Here is a 16,106-nt window from a genome sequence, read left to right as displayed (position 1 = left end):
GAGGAAGACACGAGACTGCCATTCAGGTAATGGCAACCCACACCACCAGTCTTCTGTTCTACTGTTCTTTCTCCATTTTATGTTCTCAGTACTCTCTGAAAAGGTGATGGACCTAAGGAAGCTGCTCATCCACAGCAGACTACTCATGGCCACTCACAAATTTTCCTATTAAAAGCCATCTAGGATCCATCTGTGCTAGAAGCAGCCCTCTCCTCGGTTGTCCTGTGAAGCACTGGAAGATGAACACCTGCTGCTATAGCGTGTTTTATCTCAGAAAATGACGTTTCTAGGATGTGTCATCTCCACAAATACAGACCAAAAACTGATTTGTCGATGTGGTAGAGGAGAGGTTGCAATATGTGACTATTCCTAGCTGCTGGAATAACCTGTTCGGCTGCAAAGTTTGAACAGCATTCCTTGAAGTTCCTTTTAGCCCTATCTTTTGGGGTTTTTTTTCAATTGCCCTTTTTTTTTTTTTTTTTGAGGCAAAAAAGGAGACGTGTCAGTTTTAAAACCACCATATTTTCACAGACAGCCTTTGCTTAGCAAGAAAAGATTAATCAGTCATTACCCTAATTTGCTTTCTGTTGGTGTACATATCATTGCAAGCAAAGGAGCAACTACCTTGAAACCTGCTTGCTTGTTCTGTAGTTCTACCAAACTATGTGATGAGAGGTGGTTATGCAGGTGGTTATGGTTTATCTGTCTAAAAATCTCTTGCTCTCTACAAAAGTCTGTGGTTCCTGGAGAGAAACTAAACCAGAGCAAATTCTTCCTTTTCTCCTCCCCTCTACCCCACCTCCAAAAAAGAGAAAAATAAAGAGAAGAATGATTGGGCTGGAGGTAAACCAATGAAGCAAAGAGCAAAATGGAAAATACGAGTGATAGTGTTGTACTATTCTGGGCAGGAGATAATGGCTGGATCACTGCTTGCCCCAATTATGGTATAATGTCCTAGTAGAGTAAGACCCCAGAAGTTCATAATCCAAATGATCAGAAGCTCATGGAAAGGAGTATCAGGAAGGTTTATAATTATCCTCAGAATCTCTATAATGAGCAGGGCTTCTGATGCTGTGCTTACATTGGGAGTCAGGTTCTGCTGAGTGTTTGCTCAGTGTGATGTTTCTGCTCTTGGTCTTTCTTACCCTGGTGGGTGACTAGTGTTAGAGCTCTGCAAGGCATTGGGTGCTGTGACTTTGATTCTTTAAACAAGATCTTCTCTACAGCTAATCCTCAATTATTATAATAACTAGTTTGCTCCCCTGGCAAAATTGGGTTATAGCACAGAGATCAGGTTGTATTAAAGAAGTTGATCTATTTCTGTACACTATTTATGTACACTGTACACAGAAGAAACTGTAGTGTTGGAAAACTGTATTGCTTCATATGTTTTTCCTGTGATGTTCCCTGTGTGAAATTATTTGTCTTAATAATACAAGCCATGTCACATTATTTCTGAGGATTGTAATCTGCAAAATCATGTATTACTTGTATGCCTTGACATAAATTTTACATAAATCAAGGTTTTTCTATAAAAATATATTTTACAGTATAAGGACAATACTTATTCTTCCTCAAAAATATTTATCAGTGTTACCAATAGAATGAAGTGCTGGAGTCATAGGGATTTCAGTTACTGGCTCTATACAAAATGAAGTACAGGCAATGTGTTCACCATTGTCCCATTGATTTTTCAGTCCAGTCCTGACAGAACATCTGTCATGAGCAAGACTGTGCTGTAATTTCATACTTTCTTCAATCTTTGAATTTGTTTCCAGTATTTAATATTACCAGTGTACATGCCAATATTGATAATAAAATTGGACTGAAGGTACTGAAATTCTTTCAGTGTAAAAAATGGAATTTTTTATCAGATGGTATGAACTTTATTACTTTAGTTTGCATTACGGCTTTTTACCCTGTAACTTATACAGAACCTTTTTTATTTGGCCAAGCAATGACTTGGGATGCAATAACTTATTGCCTCTCCATGAGTGATAAGTCAGCATAGTGCAGAAGTTGCAGTATTGCTAGTTTTTGTAATTTTTGTACAGATTGAGCAATTTGGTGTAGTAATGGTTTGCATATCCGTGGCAGCAGATAAGATTTTTGATTGAGGACCTCAGCTTCCTTTAAGATAGTAAGTTTCTAGCTGCCTTGGTTTACAGAAAAGCTGGAAAACATGCCTGTATGTGTTCAAAACACATGGTATCAAGTGACAGACAGATGTAATTTATTTTTTTAAAAAAACTAATGAGTTGTGGAGACAGAACACTGACCTTTGAACACTTGTGGCTGCCAGTGCTGGCATGTAGGCTGGCTTTCACATGCATGCTATTTCTACTAAGTTAGAGATCTATGTGGTTTTGGCAATAAAAGCTTTTCCACTGTAATTAGCTTCTCTTTGGTCTGATTTAAGCTTGCATGTGTTCATTTATGATATAAACATATTCCTTTCCTGCTCTTCTTAAAATACCTTTTTGAAATATGTGTAAAAGCTCCCTTTTTTTAAACATTATAGAAGATGGTTCTGTGATTAAGACCTGTGATGTTTATCTTAAGTGTGTAATTGTGATTTAAAAGAAGTGCACCTCTACATACTGCAGAGAGGAGGTCTAAAATTTTCATCATTAGAACTCTGTTAGGCACTGGGTGAGAGTTGGCAGAGTTATTCCACTCCAAGCAGTTTAAAAACACTGGTTTCATGTTGCAGACTTCCATGGGACTTTCTGTCACTATTAATGCTTGCACTTGTCAAATGGAACAAAACAAAATAGGAGAGGAGGCTGTAAGCCCCTAAAAAAGTAGGTCAATGGGCCAGCAGGTTATTTGGCCAGACAAGAACGAGTGGCTTCATTGAATCGTGCTGTAATTGTTTTTATCCTGCTGGCAGATTGCTCTGCTATGCTTTAACTTCCTATGTTAATATTTTCATCTGTATTTTAACCACTTGAGAACCTCTGTTAGGTGCAGGAGAAGGCACTTTTCAAATCAAATAAGTGATAATTCTGGTATTTTCCGTAAAAATCATCAGTGAATTTAAGAGTAGCATAACCTTAGTTTATAGATCCCAGCTTCCTTTTTAGAATTTAATATACTTTAAAATAAAATTTTTCAGAAATGGAAGCAGTACATATTATAGTGAATTTGTTTTATTTTAGGACCAGTAAGCAAGGCAGATGGAAACAGGATAAAGATGAAGGGAAAAAACCTGATTTCATGTAGCTTAAAAATATAGAAAGTGGCATGGTTCAAGAGAAGTAACTATAAATGAAATGTAATGGTATCGAGAGACTGGAAGTAGGCAATAACTTTATGTCAGTGGAGTCTTTGTATGGAAGAAGTACAGTTGTGAAGCAAGTTTGGGATACATTCCAAGAATTGATTTTGAAGTGAGTTTTGAAAGAAAGAGTTAATGGCTGTGTTTGAGGGAGAGGCAATAATGCAGCTGGGCAACTTTACTAGTTGTCAGCAGCAGAAACATTCTACACATTCTGGAGTCCTGAGAATAGTAATTTTGGAGACATAGAGTGGAGAAGATGTAACAGAGAAAGCCAGAAGAGATCCTAATAAGAACTTCAGTGAAAAGGTGTTTAAATAATGGTGTATAAATATACTTTGAAGGTAGCAAGTGGAAGTGAAGATGTAGATGGTACGGGTGAAACCAAATTCAAAAGTGAAAAGGACATCAAGACTAAAGACAGGCATAAAGTGATAGCTTAAAGCCAAGATGAAACGGTGTCAGAATATCCTGCTTATCAAGAAGAACCTTAAAGCAAGGTCAATTCAGATAGTGAAATACTTGAGGTACTTTTGATAAGCAGAATATTGCATTTAGAGATTACTCTTGTTAAAAGAATTGCTTGTCTTTATTAAAAAATTAAGAAGTATATAGCTTTTAAACTCATTAATTTTAAAGCTTTCCTTTGTTATTTTTTGACAGTTTGGAATTTATTTTCTGCAGAAGAGGATACATCTAACTCCACGTTGTGCTTTAACTCTTGTTAAAAGAATTGCTTGTCTTTATTAAAAAATTAAGAAGTATATAGCTTTTAAACTCATTAATTTTAAAGCTTTCCTTTGTTATTTTTTGACAGTTTGGAATTTATTTTCTGCAGAAGAGGATACATCTAACTCCACGTTGTGCTTCACAGGAACCAGGCATTGTCCCTAAACCTCATACTTTAACAAGTCCCAAAGTGTAAAAGGTAAAATTGTGTTCTTATAATTAATAAGGTTCCCATGGCTTTCAGTTATCAACACAGATGGGCTGCATAGCAGTGTTAAGTAGTACCTTTTGTTCTCTAGAACATGACTGAGTCTGAATCTTAGAAATAGACATAGTCCTTTATTTATTTGGTGTTTACTTTCAGCTTGACTGGTTTTGGTGGAATTATCTCTGCAGTCTTATCCTTGGCATGTATAAGTACTGAGAGTGTTCAGTGTCTTGCAAATTTGGGTGCAAAGACAGAAGAGTCAGACCTTAAAAGATGAGAAACAAGGGTGCTACAGGTGCATTTCTTGTACTTTTCAGTACTTTAAACTATTTGTCTTGGATACCAGATCTAGGTTGCCAGTTCTGACTGTATATATTGCAATATACAGGATCTGTATATTGTAATCAATAATTTTATTGAATTCTGGGAATTAAGTGCTCTGTTAAAGTGAAAATACTGACTTTTAAATTCTGATTCTGCATAATGAAGATGTCAGTTATGTCGCAAGTGAAGGTTTTCTGTATTTAGCGGTACAGGTATTTTTCTTTTGCAGATTAAGGAAAGTGTATAATTTGTCCTACAGAATTTCATATTGCTCTTGATCCCTATAATTTTAGGTACCATTTTTGTATAAAAATTAACACAGGGCTAGAAGTGTAATTAGTGCATAGCTGTATTAGTGCTTACCATGTAAGCTAAATGAAAACAGGTTTATAGCTTTTGTCTTGATTTTAAACTTAGTTCCATGCCAGTCATGATAGTTAGCTTTTACTGCTGAGCAGCCTGTCTGTTGTTGCGGACTTTTGACAAAAATTCAGACACTTCTTCATAATTTACTTTTCTCATGCCATTTATGGCTGGTGTTCAAATGTTACAACTCTGTTGCTTGGCCAACTAATGTGGGAAATTTAATTTGTCAGTATGGCTGATGCAATTGTTATTTTGAAGAATTGGAGGGAAGAAGTGGTTTGCTGCCAGTGTGTCTTTGTAGCACTAGATTTTGGTGAGTGAAGGCAAGACAAAAGTGGTCCATACTAATTGAAGAAGTGGGGCATTTGGGGAAAAACACCAGCATGCCTTGTGATGTGCCTTGAAAGAGATTGTGCTGCAGCACAGCTTTCCCATATACTTTCCGGCTGCGCTCAAGTTATGAAACTTTGTGGTGAAAAATGCTGTTCCTGTGAGGGAAATCCACACCATATGTTGTTGAAGATTCAGAGTCAATTTGGTTGAATCACAAGCTTTCTTGCTCAGCTCCCTCATCATGCATTTGCTGCCATATTTGTTGTGGTATTGACACTGCTCATTCCACTGGTTTTAGTACTCTCAGAAACAAGCAAATCCTTCTCAGAAAATACTGAGTCACTAAATGGACTAAGATCATCTTGGAAATAAATGTAGTGCCTTTTTACTATTAAGTTTGTAGGCTACTAAAAATTCCTGAAGGATCTGCAAGTTCAGCTCATATAAAACTTGCTGCATGCAGTTGTTCCCTAATCACTGCCAGTGTTACAATCTTGCTGCTCTGTTTTAGCAGCCTCTGACAACTGACTTCAAATGAAAGGAAAAGGTTTAATTCTACTGTTTTATGTTTGACTTTAGTATTTTCATAACCTGTGTTATATTCCTTCTCTCACTAATAATACTTTGTTCACATTCTTAATTCAAAGTCAAATGCACATCTGGAAAACCAAAAACTTCACGTCTTGAGTATGTCACTGCTTTAAGAAATGGTCAGATTAACTTTCTCACAGTACGGAGATCACATTCTAATTGGTATCTTACTGTTATCTTTTCAAGTGTCTATGATAACAAAGTGCTCAAGAAAAAATGCAGTAAGAATAAATTATAGTTGTAAAGAACTATATCCCAAATGCTTTCTGTTTGCACTGTTTCTAAAGAGAGTGTACTCCTAAGTGTATTTCACATCTGTTGAGCCTTCAAACTTATGAGGGTTCTTTAGGAAAAAGTTAAAAATGAAAAGCTATATCTGAATTCAGAGTCTAAAAAGGTTTCTATTTGTTTAGTGCAGACTTATTTACTGTAGCCTTTAATAATGTTCTCTTGAACCCTGTCATGTAAAATGAGCTATTAAGGCCCAGGTTATGATGGTAATGGAGACTACTTTAGAGAAGGTAGGAGAGCAGAGCAGAAGGTTGGAAGAGAGGGGAAGATTAGGAACAGCTTGTAGAACAAATGAAAACATCAGTATGCTCTAATGGAAAACACATTTTTTTCCCTCAGCACAGTTTGATATTTTTTCTTCTCTTATAGGCAAGCGTACAAATGTCTACCACAAGACTAAAGTGTGATATGTTATGTTTTTTACCATAAGCACCCATAAAATGAGCTCCATTGCAGACAGGTATGTTAATAGATGTGGAGAGTTTTGGGAGAATTACTGTTCAGTTCTTTCTTTAATAGTCTTTTTTGTATGGTTAATACATTTAGATATTAATTTATGCAAAAATTAAAGAGTGAGGTTTTGGCTATTTTTGACAAAGTAAATTTGGTAATTGTTAGATGTGTCATTTTGTAGTCACTGAAAATAGTGATTTCGATTGCTTGAGGTTAATCTTAAATTGCACTACTTGTTTTCAGCCATGGGACAACATCTGTGCAAGTTGAGCTGATTTTTAATGTTTACTTGAACTTTCAATTTTTTTAGTACTTAGTTTTTGATTAAGAAAAGCAAATACATTTAAATGATTAGTGTTGCTGTGGATGATAGTAAAGTGACCTGCTAACCTATTTCAAGGGAAAAGTAATAACTGAGGCATGTTTTTCTACTTGATTCCTTGTGCTGCACTCTCTTAGCAGCGTAGGTGAACATCTGTACTTAAATTACTGTCCTGTGTATTACCATTTTTGAGACTTTGGGAAATGAAACTTGCATCTAATTTATGTCAGTGGAAAAAATAAGAGTAAAAGCAATGGATAAAACTTCTATAATGCTTGTCTAACTTGTCACTTCTTCTAGTGAAGTTCTTTGGCATCTCACTGAAACTTCAGCCTTTTGAATATATTAATTGCTTCTAAAAGCTTGATGTTTATGTAGTAGCATACAAAATAGTAACTTCCTAACATCACTGTAATCATAATGTACAGTACAATTGCCTGATGGTTTATGAATCAGAGAGATGAGGTAAACTTTTTAGAAAGGTTACTTTGCTTAAGGGAAAGAAACATTAGGGTAAGAAATTCCTAAGGATAGACACACAGAAGTTGATGTGGACAGCACTAAATAGACTGGAAGCAGGGAGAAGTTACAGAAATAACATGTGAAAGTCCATTATACAGCAGTTTTGGAAAACAGAACAGTTTTGACTTCACTTTCAAAGCAAAAGGAAGTGTAACAAAGGAACTGTACGAAGGATACTGAGGCATCTTCAAAGGAAAACACATTCTTATTTTGGTATTTTAACACCTCTTTAGCAGTAGATCGGCAGTTGCCAAGCTAAGAAATTTATGTGATAATTACTGAGGAAGCAAATATAATGAATAGTTACTGTTTAACATTGATATTAATTGTATATTTATGAAATAACATATGTGGATGAAGTATAGCATATTCCTTAGCTCTCTTCCACTAATAATACTTCATAATTTAAGAAAAATAGATTTTCAGTAATTAGAATAGAAATTGCCAGTAAGTAAAAATTAATTACATATATCCTCTCCCATGTTTTCAAAAGGGTAAGGTAATGCAAATAACCAAGAAGATACAAACCAAAATGAAGCATTGTTCAATTAAGTGTTTGCATAGGGCTGTAAGTTCTTATGAGAAGCAGTCTGAGAATCTCTTGAATTGTGTCAGAAATGTAAGGTTTTTTGCTTTTTCTTTAGTAAATGCAAGCAGAACACAGAAGACTTAGCTTCAGGTTACTGATGATGGCCCTTGTGAGACATCACAGTAAAACAGTTCCTTGCTTTCTTGATGTAATGGAGATGATGACAATGATGAATAGTCAGCTCTTTCTCCTTCCCCTTTCTTTGTGATTGAACTTCAAAGGAGATGAATTTTCACTCCAACATTTATTTCTTTTTGTTTCTTTCAGAAATGATGGAAGCATTTTTGATGGGCTGGTGGAAGAAGATGACAAAGATAAAGCAAAAAGGTCAGTTTCAAAGTTATTTAAAGCTAAGAAATGTCCTATACTTGTATGCTTTAACTTACCAGTGTGATTTCTAAACAATAAAAATGTTACTCTTATATAAATAAACATATTACTCAACAGCATTTCTTCTACTGTTACTTTTCAGATATATTGTGTATTTACAAGTGTGGCTCAGTTGTTTGTGTTTTGTAAAAGGGTGCTTTATTCCAAAGGCTTTGCTGCACTGTTCCTTGAGGAGGAAGCCATTCTTCAAAAATGGTGTCTGAGATACAGAGTAGGTGTTTTTCTGACAGTTATCACAGCAGAAATTCTTAAGGGGCTGTTTGCATCAGGAACCTGGCAGTAGTATACAGTGTATAAGAAAGTCTCATAGTTGTTATAAAATATTTTCTGGTTTCCTTTTCAGAGTGTCTAGAAACAAGTCCGAAAAGAAACGTCGAGATCAGTTCAATGTACTTATCAAAGAGTTGGGTTCCATGCTTCCAGGGAATGCTCGGAAGATGGATAAGTCCACTGTGCTGCAGAAGAGCATTGACTTTTTACGGAAGCACAAAGGTAATTATTTGTAACAGTAAACGTTATTTATAAATTCTTACTTTTTAAAGTGATACTCAATTATTACATAAAATATTAAAAATTCTGCAGCTCCTTGAAGGAATTTGTCAAAAAAATGTGAACTGGTTCTGGAGAAAGATATTCTTAAGATCATCTAGGTAGCAGAGATGTACCTGTATTTCTGCTAATACTTAGCAAAAGCCAGTACTGAGTTTTTTTGTCCCATGGTTCTCTTTGTGAAACATGAAATCTGTTTCACAAAGAGAAGTTTTATTTTTGAAATAACCTCGAAGTTTTTTGTTCTGGACAGACATGGGTGCAAATGGCTAAAGTTTTGCTTCACAGGAAAACTGCTGATCCATTTTAGTGGAAGTACTTGCTCGAAATACTTATTTGGGTATTTAGATAAGCCTGGTTTGAACAGCTGATTTGTCTCTCCAGGTTCTACATGAAGCAAGATAAAGCACTGAAAAGCTATTCCAAGAGAAGTTAATGCTCCTTCTCTTTGTGTCAGGTGCCGCCTACACAACTGGCTGCTTAAACAAAGATGATAAGGCGATAGGGCACTGTGGTTTCCAGCAGTGTTACTGGGTTGGTTGCTTGACGAGAGAAAGTGCAATATAGAGAGCATAGAGACCAGGAGTTATGGGCATTTTGGCTTTTTTTTTTTTTTTTTTTTCAGCTGGGAAAAAAATGCCAGAAAATCTATAAATACTTTTAGCTAAACTTTTAAAGTTTTAAGATATACACATGGATGTATAAGGCTCTGTGTGTGTGTTGTTGTTTAAAGGTCATGTGAAATGTCAAAACAATCGATATCCTTGAACATCTTTGCTGTTTGCATCAACTGACGGTGGGATATACCCATATATGTTATACTGAAGTTTGTTACAGGTTATTTCTGTCATGAAAAAAATTCTTCCACCAAGTGTACACTGATTTATGGCTGTTAGATATTATATATATAAAAAAAATCTCTGTTCCTGCTCCTACACTTGTTCTTAATCTGGCACCTTGTGGTTCACACTGCAAAAACAAGATTAGAAACTGAAGAAAATTGACTCTTTTGCTCATTTCCTTGGGTAATTTCTGAGAATGTATGCTAACTAGAAAGCAGTAGGGTCAAAAAAAGTAACTATAAGGCTATAAAATGAGATATTAAGTGCATGAATAGCTATGTATTTATCAACAGTATGTGTGTCAATTTAAGGTATGAGAAATGTTTTTCCATACCCTAGCACATCTCTTCCATTAATGTTATGTTTCCAGTAACACCAAATGTGTACTGAACATTGCTGTTAAAATTGTAAACATAATTTAAATGAAAAAGGAGGGTGGTATAATTCGTATGAGAATTCATAGGTTTGGGGGGTTTTTTTCCCAATTAAATATTGATTATGCTGTTTTAATTTGCTGAGATACATTTGTCTCATAAGAAAAGAAAAGCAGTATGAAGGCTCCTCTTCTGTAAAAGCCAGTTCTTCGGGTTATAAGGCCTTTGTGAAAGTTGGTTCTGTTTCAAAATTACTTTATTTTGTATTGGTAATTCCTGACATAAAATATAGAATGCAGAACAAACGTGTGTCAGCCAGCCAGCAGTCATATTTTTCTCTTCAAAGTGCTGAGATTTTTTTTTTTTAGAATGAAGGGGCAAAAAGCAGCTTTGGAGAAGGATGCCTTTTAGGGCAGGGCACTTTTGTCCTTCACTTAGTGTGACAGAATGCAGCTCTGTGTGACTGCACATATCATGTTAAGGTCCCTAAAGCTCTGACTGTCAGTGCTTACTAGCATTGCTGTACAGCATTTACATTAAAGTGGTTTTGGACAAAATGTTGGTAAAGTTCAGAAGAATATTTTATCTCCCTAAGTGCTTGGATATGTTGCAATAAAGCTGAATGACCTAGGATAAATGGATTGTTCAGCACTGAGTAGCTGCTTTATGGTTGAAATCCTACTATGTTGACCCACCAGGATTTAACTGCATTGCTTCTGGTTCTTCCAGGGCTATTTCCACATTATCCAAGCTTGGTACTCTGGCAGCAGCTCCAAATGAACTATCTGAGTTAATTATTATTGGCCAATGTGGATTCTGTTTCTCACTGGGAAGATACAGGAGGCTAAACACACTGACATTGTATCACTGGGAGGTTCTCTTTGACTAGTACTGCCAAAATTCATCTTTCACTGAATTTGTAAACAAATTTTTTAAAATTAGTAAATACTGAAGAATTTAGCTGCCTATAATTGCAGGTGGTAGACTGATACTCCTACAACCCACAGATAAATGGTATAGATCTTGGCTTGGCTGGCAATTTGTTTTGAGAATTCTTGGTGCTGGTGTAGAATTGCTTCAGATACAGAACTTGAAGACTGAAGTTTAATGTGCAAGTTTGGTTATGCTCCTCCTTCTGATATCTAGCTCAGGAATGTGGCCTTACCACCATTTATCTCTGAGTGCAACCTTCTGCCAGAACTTCTAGGCATTTCTCTGAAGTTGCCAAGTGAAACAGGTTCATTCTGTTGCTTTGGCTCTGTTTGCTAGTATCATGCTTGCTCTAATTATGGAAAATGTAAAAGAACACCTGTACTTGTGATAAGATATTTCAGAATGGTTTGTTAAAGGCATGAACTTCAGCTTTTATTTAGCATAAATCTGTTCTAATGCAAAAGACAGTCTTTTTAATTCTGAAGTAGGATGGTTATAAGGGCTAGAATGAGCCAATGAATCAGACTTTTCCAGTTTAAAGTGAAGATTATCTGTGTTCTGTGGAATGAATGCACTAAGTTCCTGGAATTTTGCCTCCACTTTGGTGGCAGAGCTTTTCATTTTCAAGTCCTGTGACTTGCCCCTTAGTGTTCAGTATCTTCCTTCTGACTGAAAAGCTACATTTGGGATTATACATAGGTTTTCTTAATTCTCCAGCCCACTCTTTCTGCTTTGTGATACCATTTCAAAACAGATTGCAAAAGCCTGATGAATTATATGTTTTGTGAGATCGGATAATTGGAAGGTCTTATGTGTTGATTTTTTTTTCACTTCTTCTTGCAGCTTTCCACTTTCGGCCAGTTTCTTGCATGACGTTGCTGTTGTTTACTGTTCTTTTAGTTAAGTCTAAAGCTTTTTTGTAAAGTTTTCCCACTTCAGTGTGGTAAACAAAACTACGAACTGCTCTAGCTCTTTGCATATTTAATTCAATTCCAGGTTTTCTGGCTCTTTGAGGCACCTGAACTAAGACTCTTAGCTTACGATCTTTGTACAGACTTGTCCTTTAAAAATCAAAAACCTTAAAGAATTGGTTTGGTTCTTTTGATTTGTCTAAATACTTGATTACTTGTCCAAGATTGTTCTTACAACCAGTACTTCTGTGATGCTCTTGTTATTCCTCAAAACTGAAGAGCTATGAGGTCCTGCTTCTTGTTGTTTTAGTTATCAGTTGATAAGGAAGCATCAGTTTCAGAACCTGGCGTCAGGCTTTGCTTAGCAGCTGTTGATTCTCTCACCTCTGTATGGAAGTTAATCTATGTATTTCTCAACTCCTGCTGGAATCTTTACTCAAAATTCATCTATGTCAAAATTCATTTATGTGTCTGTAACAGACAGGAATTCTAGAGTGGAGTCTGTTGTAGAGCTCTTAAGAATCTTTGTTGAAAAACGACTCTTTTTAAGTATAACCAGAAAAGAGCAGGAAAAGGAGAAAGGACAATGACAATTTTTAATGCAAGGGTTAGAATGACAAGGACTGGCCAAGATACTTGAGGATTAGCTGTTTTAATGACATAAACTGATCAGGAATTTTGGCTTTCTAAATCTTTGTAAACAAGACTCTGTATAAAACATTTCATTATAGTCTCAGGGGAAAGAGTATTTTTTCATCATCAAAATCTGTTACTGACTGTCATTAATGTCAGTATTGCCTTGAAATCTGGCAAACTGGTCGAAGGAAAGAGAAGACAAATTTTATTACGACATGGAAGAAGACATTTATTTTCTTTTTACGGAACAACTTCTGTATGTAATGAATGAACAACAGAGGAGACTGGAGAACTTTCTCCTGTTCCTTAACTATGAATATGTAGCTTAGGGGAAAAATAATGGCTTTTGGAAGTATGAATCCTTATGCTGTGTATGTGTTTGATTGTAGAAATTACTGCACAATCAGATGCCAGTGAAATTCGACAGGACTGGAAACCGACATTCCTTAGTAATGAAGAGTTCACACAGTTAATGTTAGAGGTACATTATTTCTGGTTTTCTGGGAGTAGAAGAATTCCTTGCTGGAAGTCATTCCATTATGAAATTTTTCAGTTTGATGACATATGTTTTTATTCTCATATTTGAGTTGTAACTATATGTTTTCATCAAGATAAGCCATCAAAGTTCCTATGTAAGCAGAGTTTCAGAATGTTGTTTCAGAAAAGCAGCTTTGCTTTGAACTACATTTTCAATTAAATAAACATAATAACAGCAAGTCTGTAAATGAACATGTTTACTGTCAAAGTGGATATTTTAAATTAGCAGCATAAGGAAGGTGCTAGAGAAAGAATTATTATGCATAAATTAAAATTCTAGTTATGAAAAAGGCTCAACACATCCATGTAACTTGAGTGCAATAAGTAAGTGTTTAATTTCTTTACCTGCTATGCTTTCCAAAACTGGTTGAGAGCATTACTTTTCTGAAGATTACATGAATAGTTGCAAAACTACTAGAAAGAAACTTTAATTATAAGCTATTATTTCATTGAAAATGAGCATAAGTCATTTATATCTTGTTAGTGAAACAATTTTTAATTATAGTTAAATGAAAAATATTACAAATTAACAAACACTTCTTTATTTTTGTTCCATAGTAAAACCTTTGCTTTGATGTACAGATACAAAAAGTTACAAGTTGTGGGTTTTAGTATTTAAAAAATTTTCAGAAAAGTCCTCTGATATAAGAGTTTTTTTCAAAGATGTGAGCTTTGAAATTTCCTGTTTAGAAATACAGTTCTGTTGTGCTTTTGTTGGTAGCTTTCAATTGAAACGTTGTGTTATATTCAAAGGAAAGAAGTTTGAGTTCAGTAAAGATAAGGCAGTCAGAACTGTATCTCAGAGATTTCAAGTCTCAGTAAAATCTCAATACAAGCTTCTTTCATTGAGATTGGGAATGTTGAGCTTTTTAAACACTAAAATTCATTGATTTTGCTGACTCTTTTACTTGTTCTTCTTGTAGTTTTCCCACATCTTGGTTTTGTCTCTAGCTCATTTTTATGAGTTTTCTGAGATCTAAAATGGTGATGGAATTAAAAATAACAGGCGGGCAGAGTGGGAGTTGGGGAAAACAGTGGCTGTCTATATATGTATTTGCTTCTGAAACCACAGATTATTTAACGATGGAACAGTATGGGAATTGTAATCATTTTAGTGTAAAAACAAGATTAAGGGTTTTCAGTAGGGAAAGACATTCCCATTTCTGCAATAAACTAAACTAAAATTGGTCTGCATTATTTTCTGTATTGAATATAGCTTAACATTTTTAGTATGCTGTTTCTTTTTTATTTAACTGCCCGTTATGTTTAATTTCAGGCTCTTGATGGTTTTTTTTTAGCAATTATGACAGATGGAAATATAATATACGTGTCTGAAAGTATAACTCCCTTACTTGAACATTTACCAGTAAGTAACAAATTGCTTTTGGTAACATACCAGTTTGTCTGTGGTTGATTGGTGTTCTGATACGAGTATTTGTGGCATATCCCACAAGTATTGATTAATTGTTGGCATTTTTGGCCAACAGACAGATGGGACAGATGTATGCTTTGTTTTAGTGTTTCTGTTTTTTCTTCAGCACAACTCTTTCCTACTGGTCTGTCTTCTATATTAAACATTTCCTTTGGAAATGCAGAATGCAGTTGTCACTCTGTTAGAAAGGATTATGAAGTGCCTAGCATCAGTTTCAGCGTAGCTGAAGTAACACAGTTGATTGCAGGGGACCCTTTAGAGTTCACAGCCTCTACATGAGTCAGAAGAGTATTACTAAAGATCTAAATAATTGAAATTTTTTAACTACTTTTTTACTTCTTTCTTGACAACACACTCTGATAAATACATTGCTGCTGGTTCTGCTTTTAAGTTCAGTATATACTTTTGGGTTTATCACATTCGCTCATCTTTAATCTGGGTGAGATTGCTCACTGGTATGTGTAACATTCATTTAAGTTTTTAAAGTTACCTTTGAATAATGTTATTCTGAAGTGAAGCAAATTAATAAGTGCAAACTATTGACGAGTTAAATTGAGTGTTTTTCTAGAAGAGAAGGACACATTCTGTTAAATGTTAGTTGTCTTACTGTGGTAAGAGACAAAATAAATTCTCTTAAAGTATGCATGATAACAGTATGAGAATTTTTTAAATGGGCAGGTAATTGTGATTTTAACTTTTTCTTTTCGTAGAATTTGACAGGTTCTCAGAGGCACGTTTGTTCTTGGTTTTTAGGTGTGATTTATGAATTCTAAACATACATTTTATGATTCCTCTTTTTTTGAATACTTAACCAAATGCATTTATGCATATAATCAGTTGTTCAGTTTTGCTGCATTCATCTCTGTTGTTTGCGGTTTTGTGTATGTAGCTATGGAACCGATTATAAAATGTGGTAACTGGCAACTCATCCTCACCCAGCAGCTCGCTCACTCACCCCTCAGTGGGATGGGGGAGGCAATTGGAAGGGTAAAAGCGGGAAAACTTGTGGGTTGAGATAAAGACAGTTTAATAGGTAAAGCAAAAGCCATGCATGCAAGCAAATCAAAGCAAGGAATTCATTTACCACTCCCCATAGGGCAGGCATATCAGAACAGATTTTTTCTTGCAAAATACTAATATGTATTCCAGCAGGTGACTTTGTTGAGTCAGTAATGAACTGTGGAATTGTTTTGCATTAAAATAGTAGGCTTTGTGACATTGATGTCTTGAATTAACACTTACTAAATCTTTTTCTTTCAGTCTGATCTTGTGGATCAGAGTGTATTTAATTTTATCCCAGAGGGGGAACATTCAGAAATTTATAAAATATTGTCTTCTCATCTGCTGGAAAGTGATTCCTTGACACCAGAATACTTAAAATGTAAGTAGTAATTTTGGGCTAACCCCTGTAGGCAGCTCTGCCCCATACAGCTGCTCGATCACTCCTCCCAGTTGAACAGGAAAAGAGTCAGAAGAGTAAAAGTGAGCAAACTT

General features: G+C 35.3%; 1 protein-coding gene across 8 annotated transcripts in view; it reads left to right on the top strand.

Moving 5' to 3' along the window:
* CLOCK (clock circadian regulator) overlaps nt 1–16,106 on the top strand; it is a 68,429-nt gene that overhangs the window by 26,649 nt on the left and 25,674 nt on the right. For 7 of the 8 annotated variants that reach the window (XM_048305204.1, XM_048305203.1, XM_048305202.1 and 4 more), the window contains 7 exons: nt 4,098–4,208; nt 6,492–6,582; nt 8,276–8,335; nt 8,742–8,890; nt 13,033–13,124; nt 14,457–14,546; nt 15,873–15,993. In XM_048305204.1, coding sequence (XP_048161161.1) covers nt 6,536–6,582; nt 8,276–8,335; nt 8,742–8,890; nt 13,033–13,124; nt 14,457–14,546; nt 15,873–15,993 — 559 coding nt within the window. In that variant the 5' untranslated portion in view covers nt 4,098–4,208; nt 6,492–6,535. Of the gene's footprint in view, nt 1–4,097; nt 4,209–6,491; nt 6,583–8,275; nt 8,336–8,741; nt 8,891–13,032; nt 13,125–14,456; nt 14,547–15,872; nt 15,994–16,106 lie in introns of those variants that run through there. The other variant, XM_048305206.1, reaches the window with a different exon arrangement.

Source organism: Corvus hawaiiensis, chromosome 5 (genome assembly GCF_020740725.1).
Source record: "Corvus hawaiiensis isolate bCorHaw1 chromosome 5, bCorHaw1.pri.cur, whole genome shotgun sequence".
NCBI lineage: Eukaryota > Metazoa > Chordata > Aves > Passeriformes > Corvidae > Corvus > Corvus hawaiiensis.
Note: the sequence above shows the minus strand (reverse complement) of the source record. Positions and strands in the feature narration are given on the sequence as shown.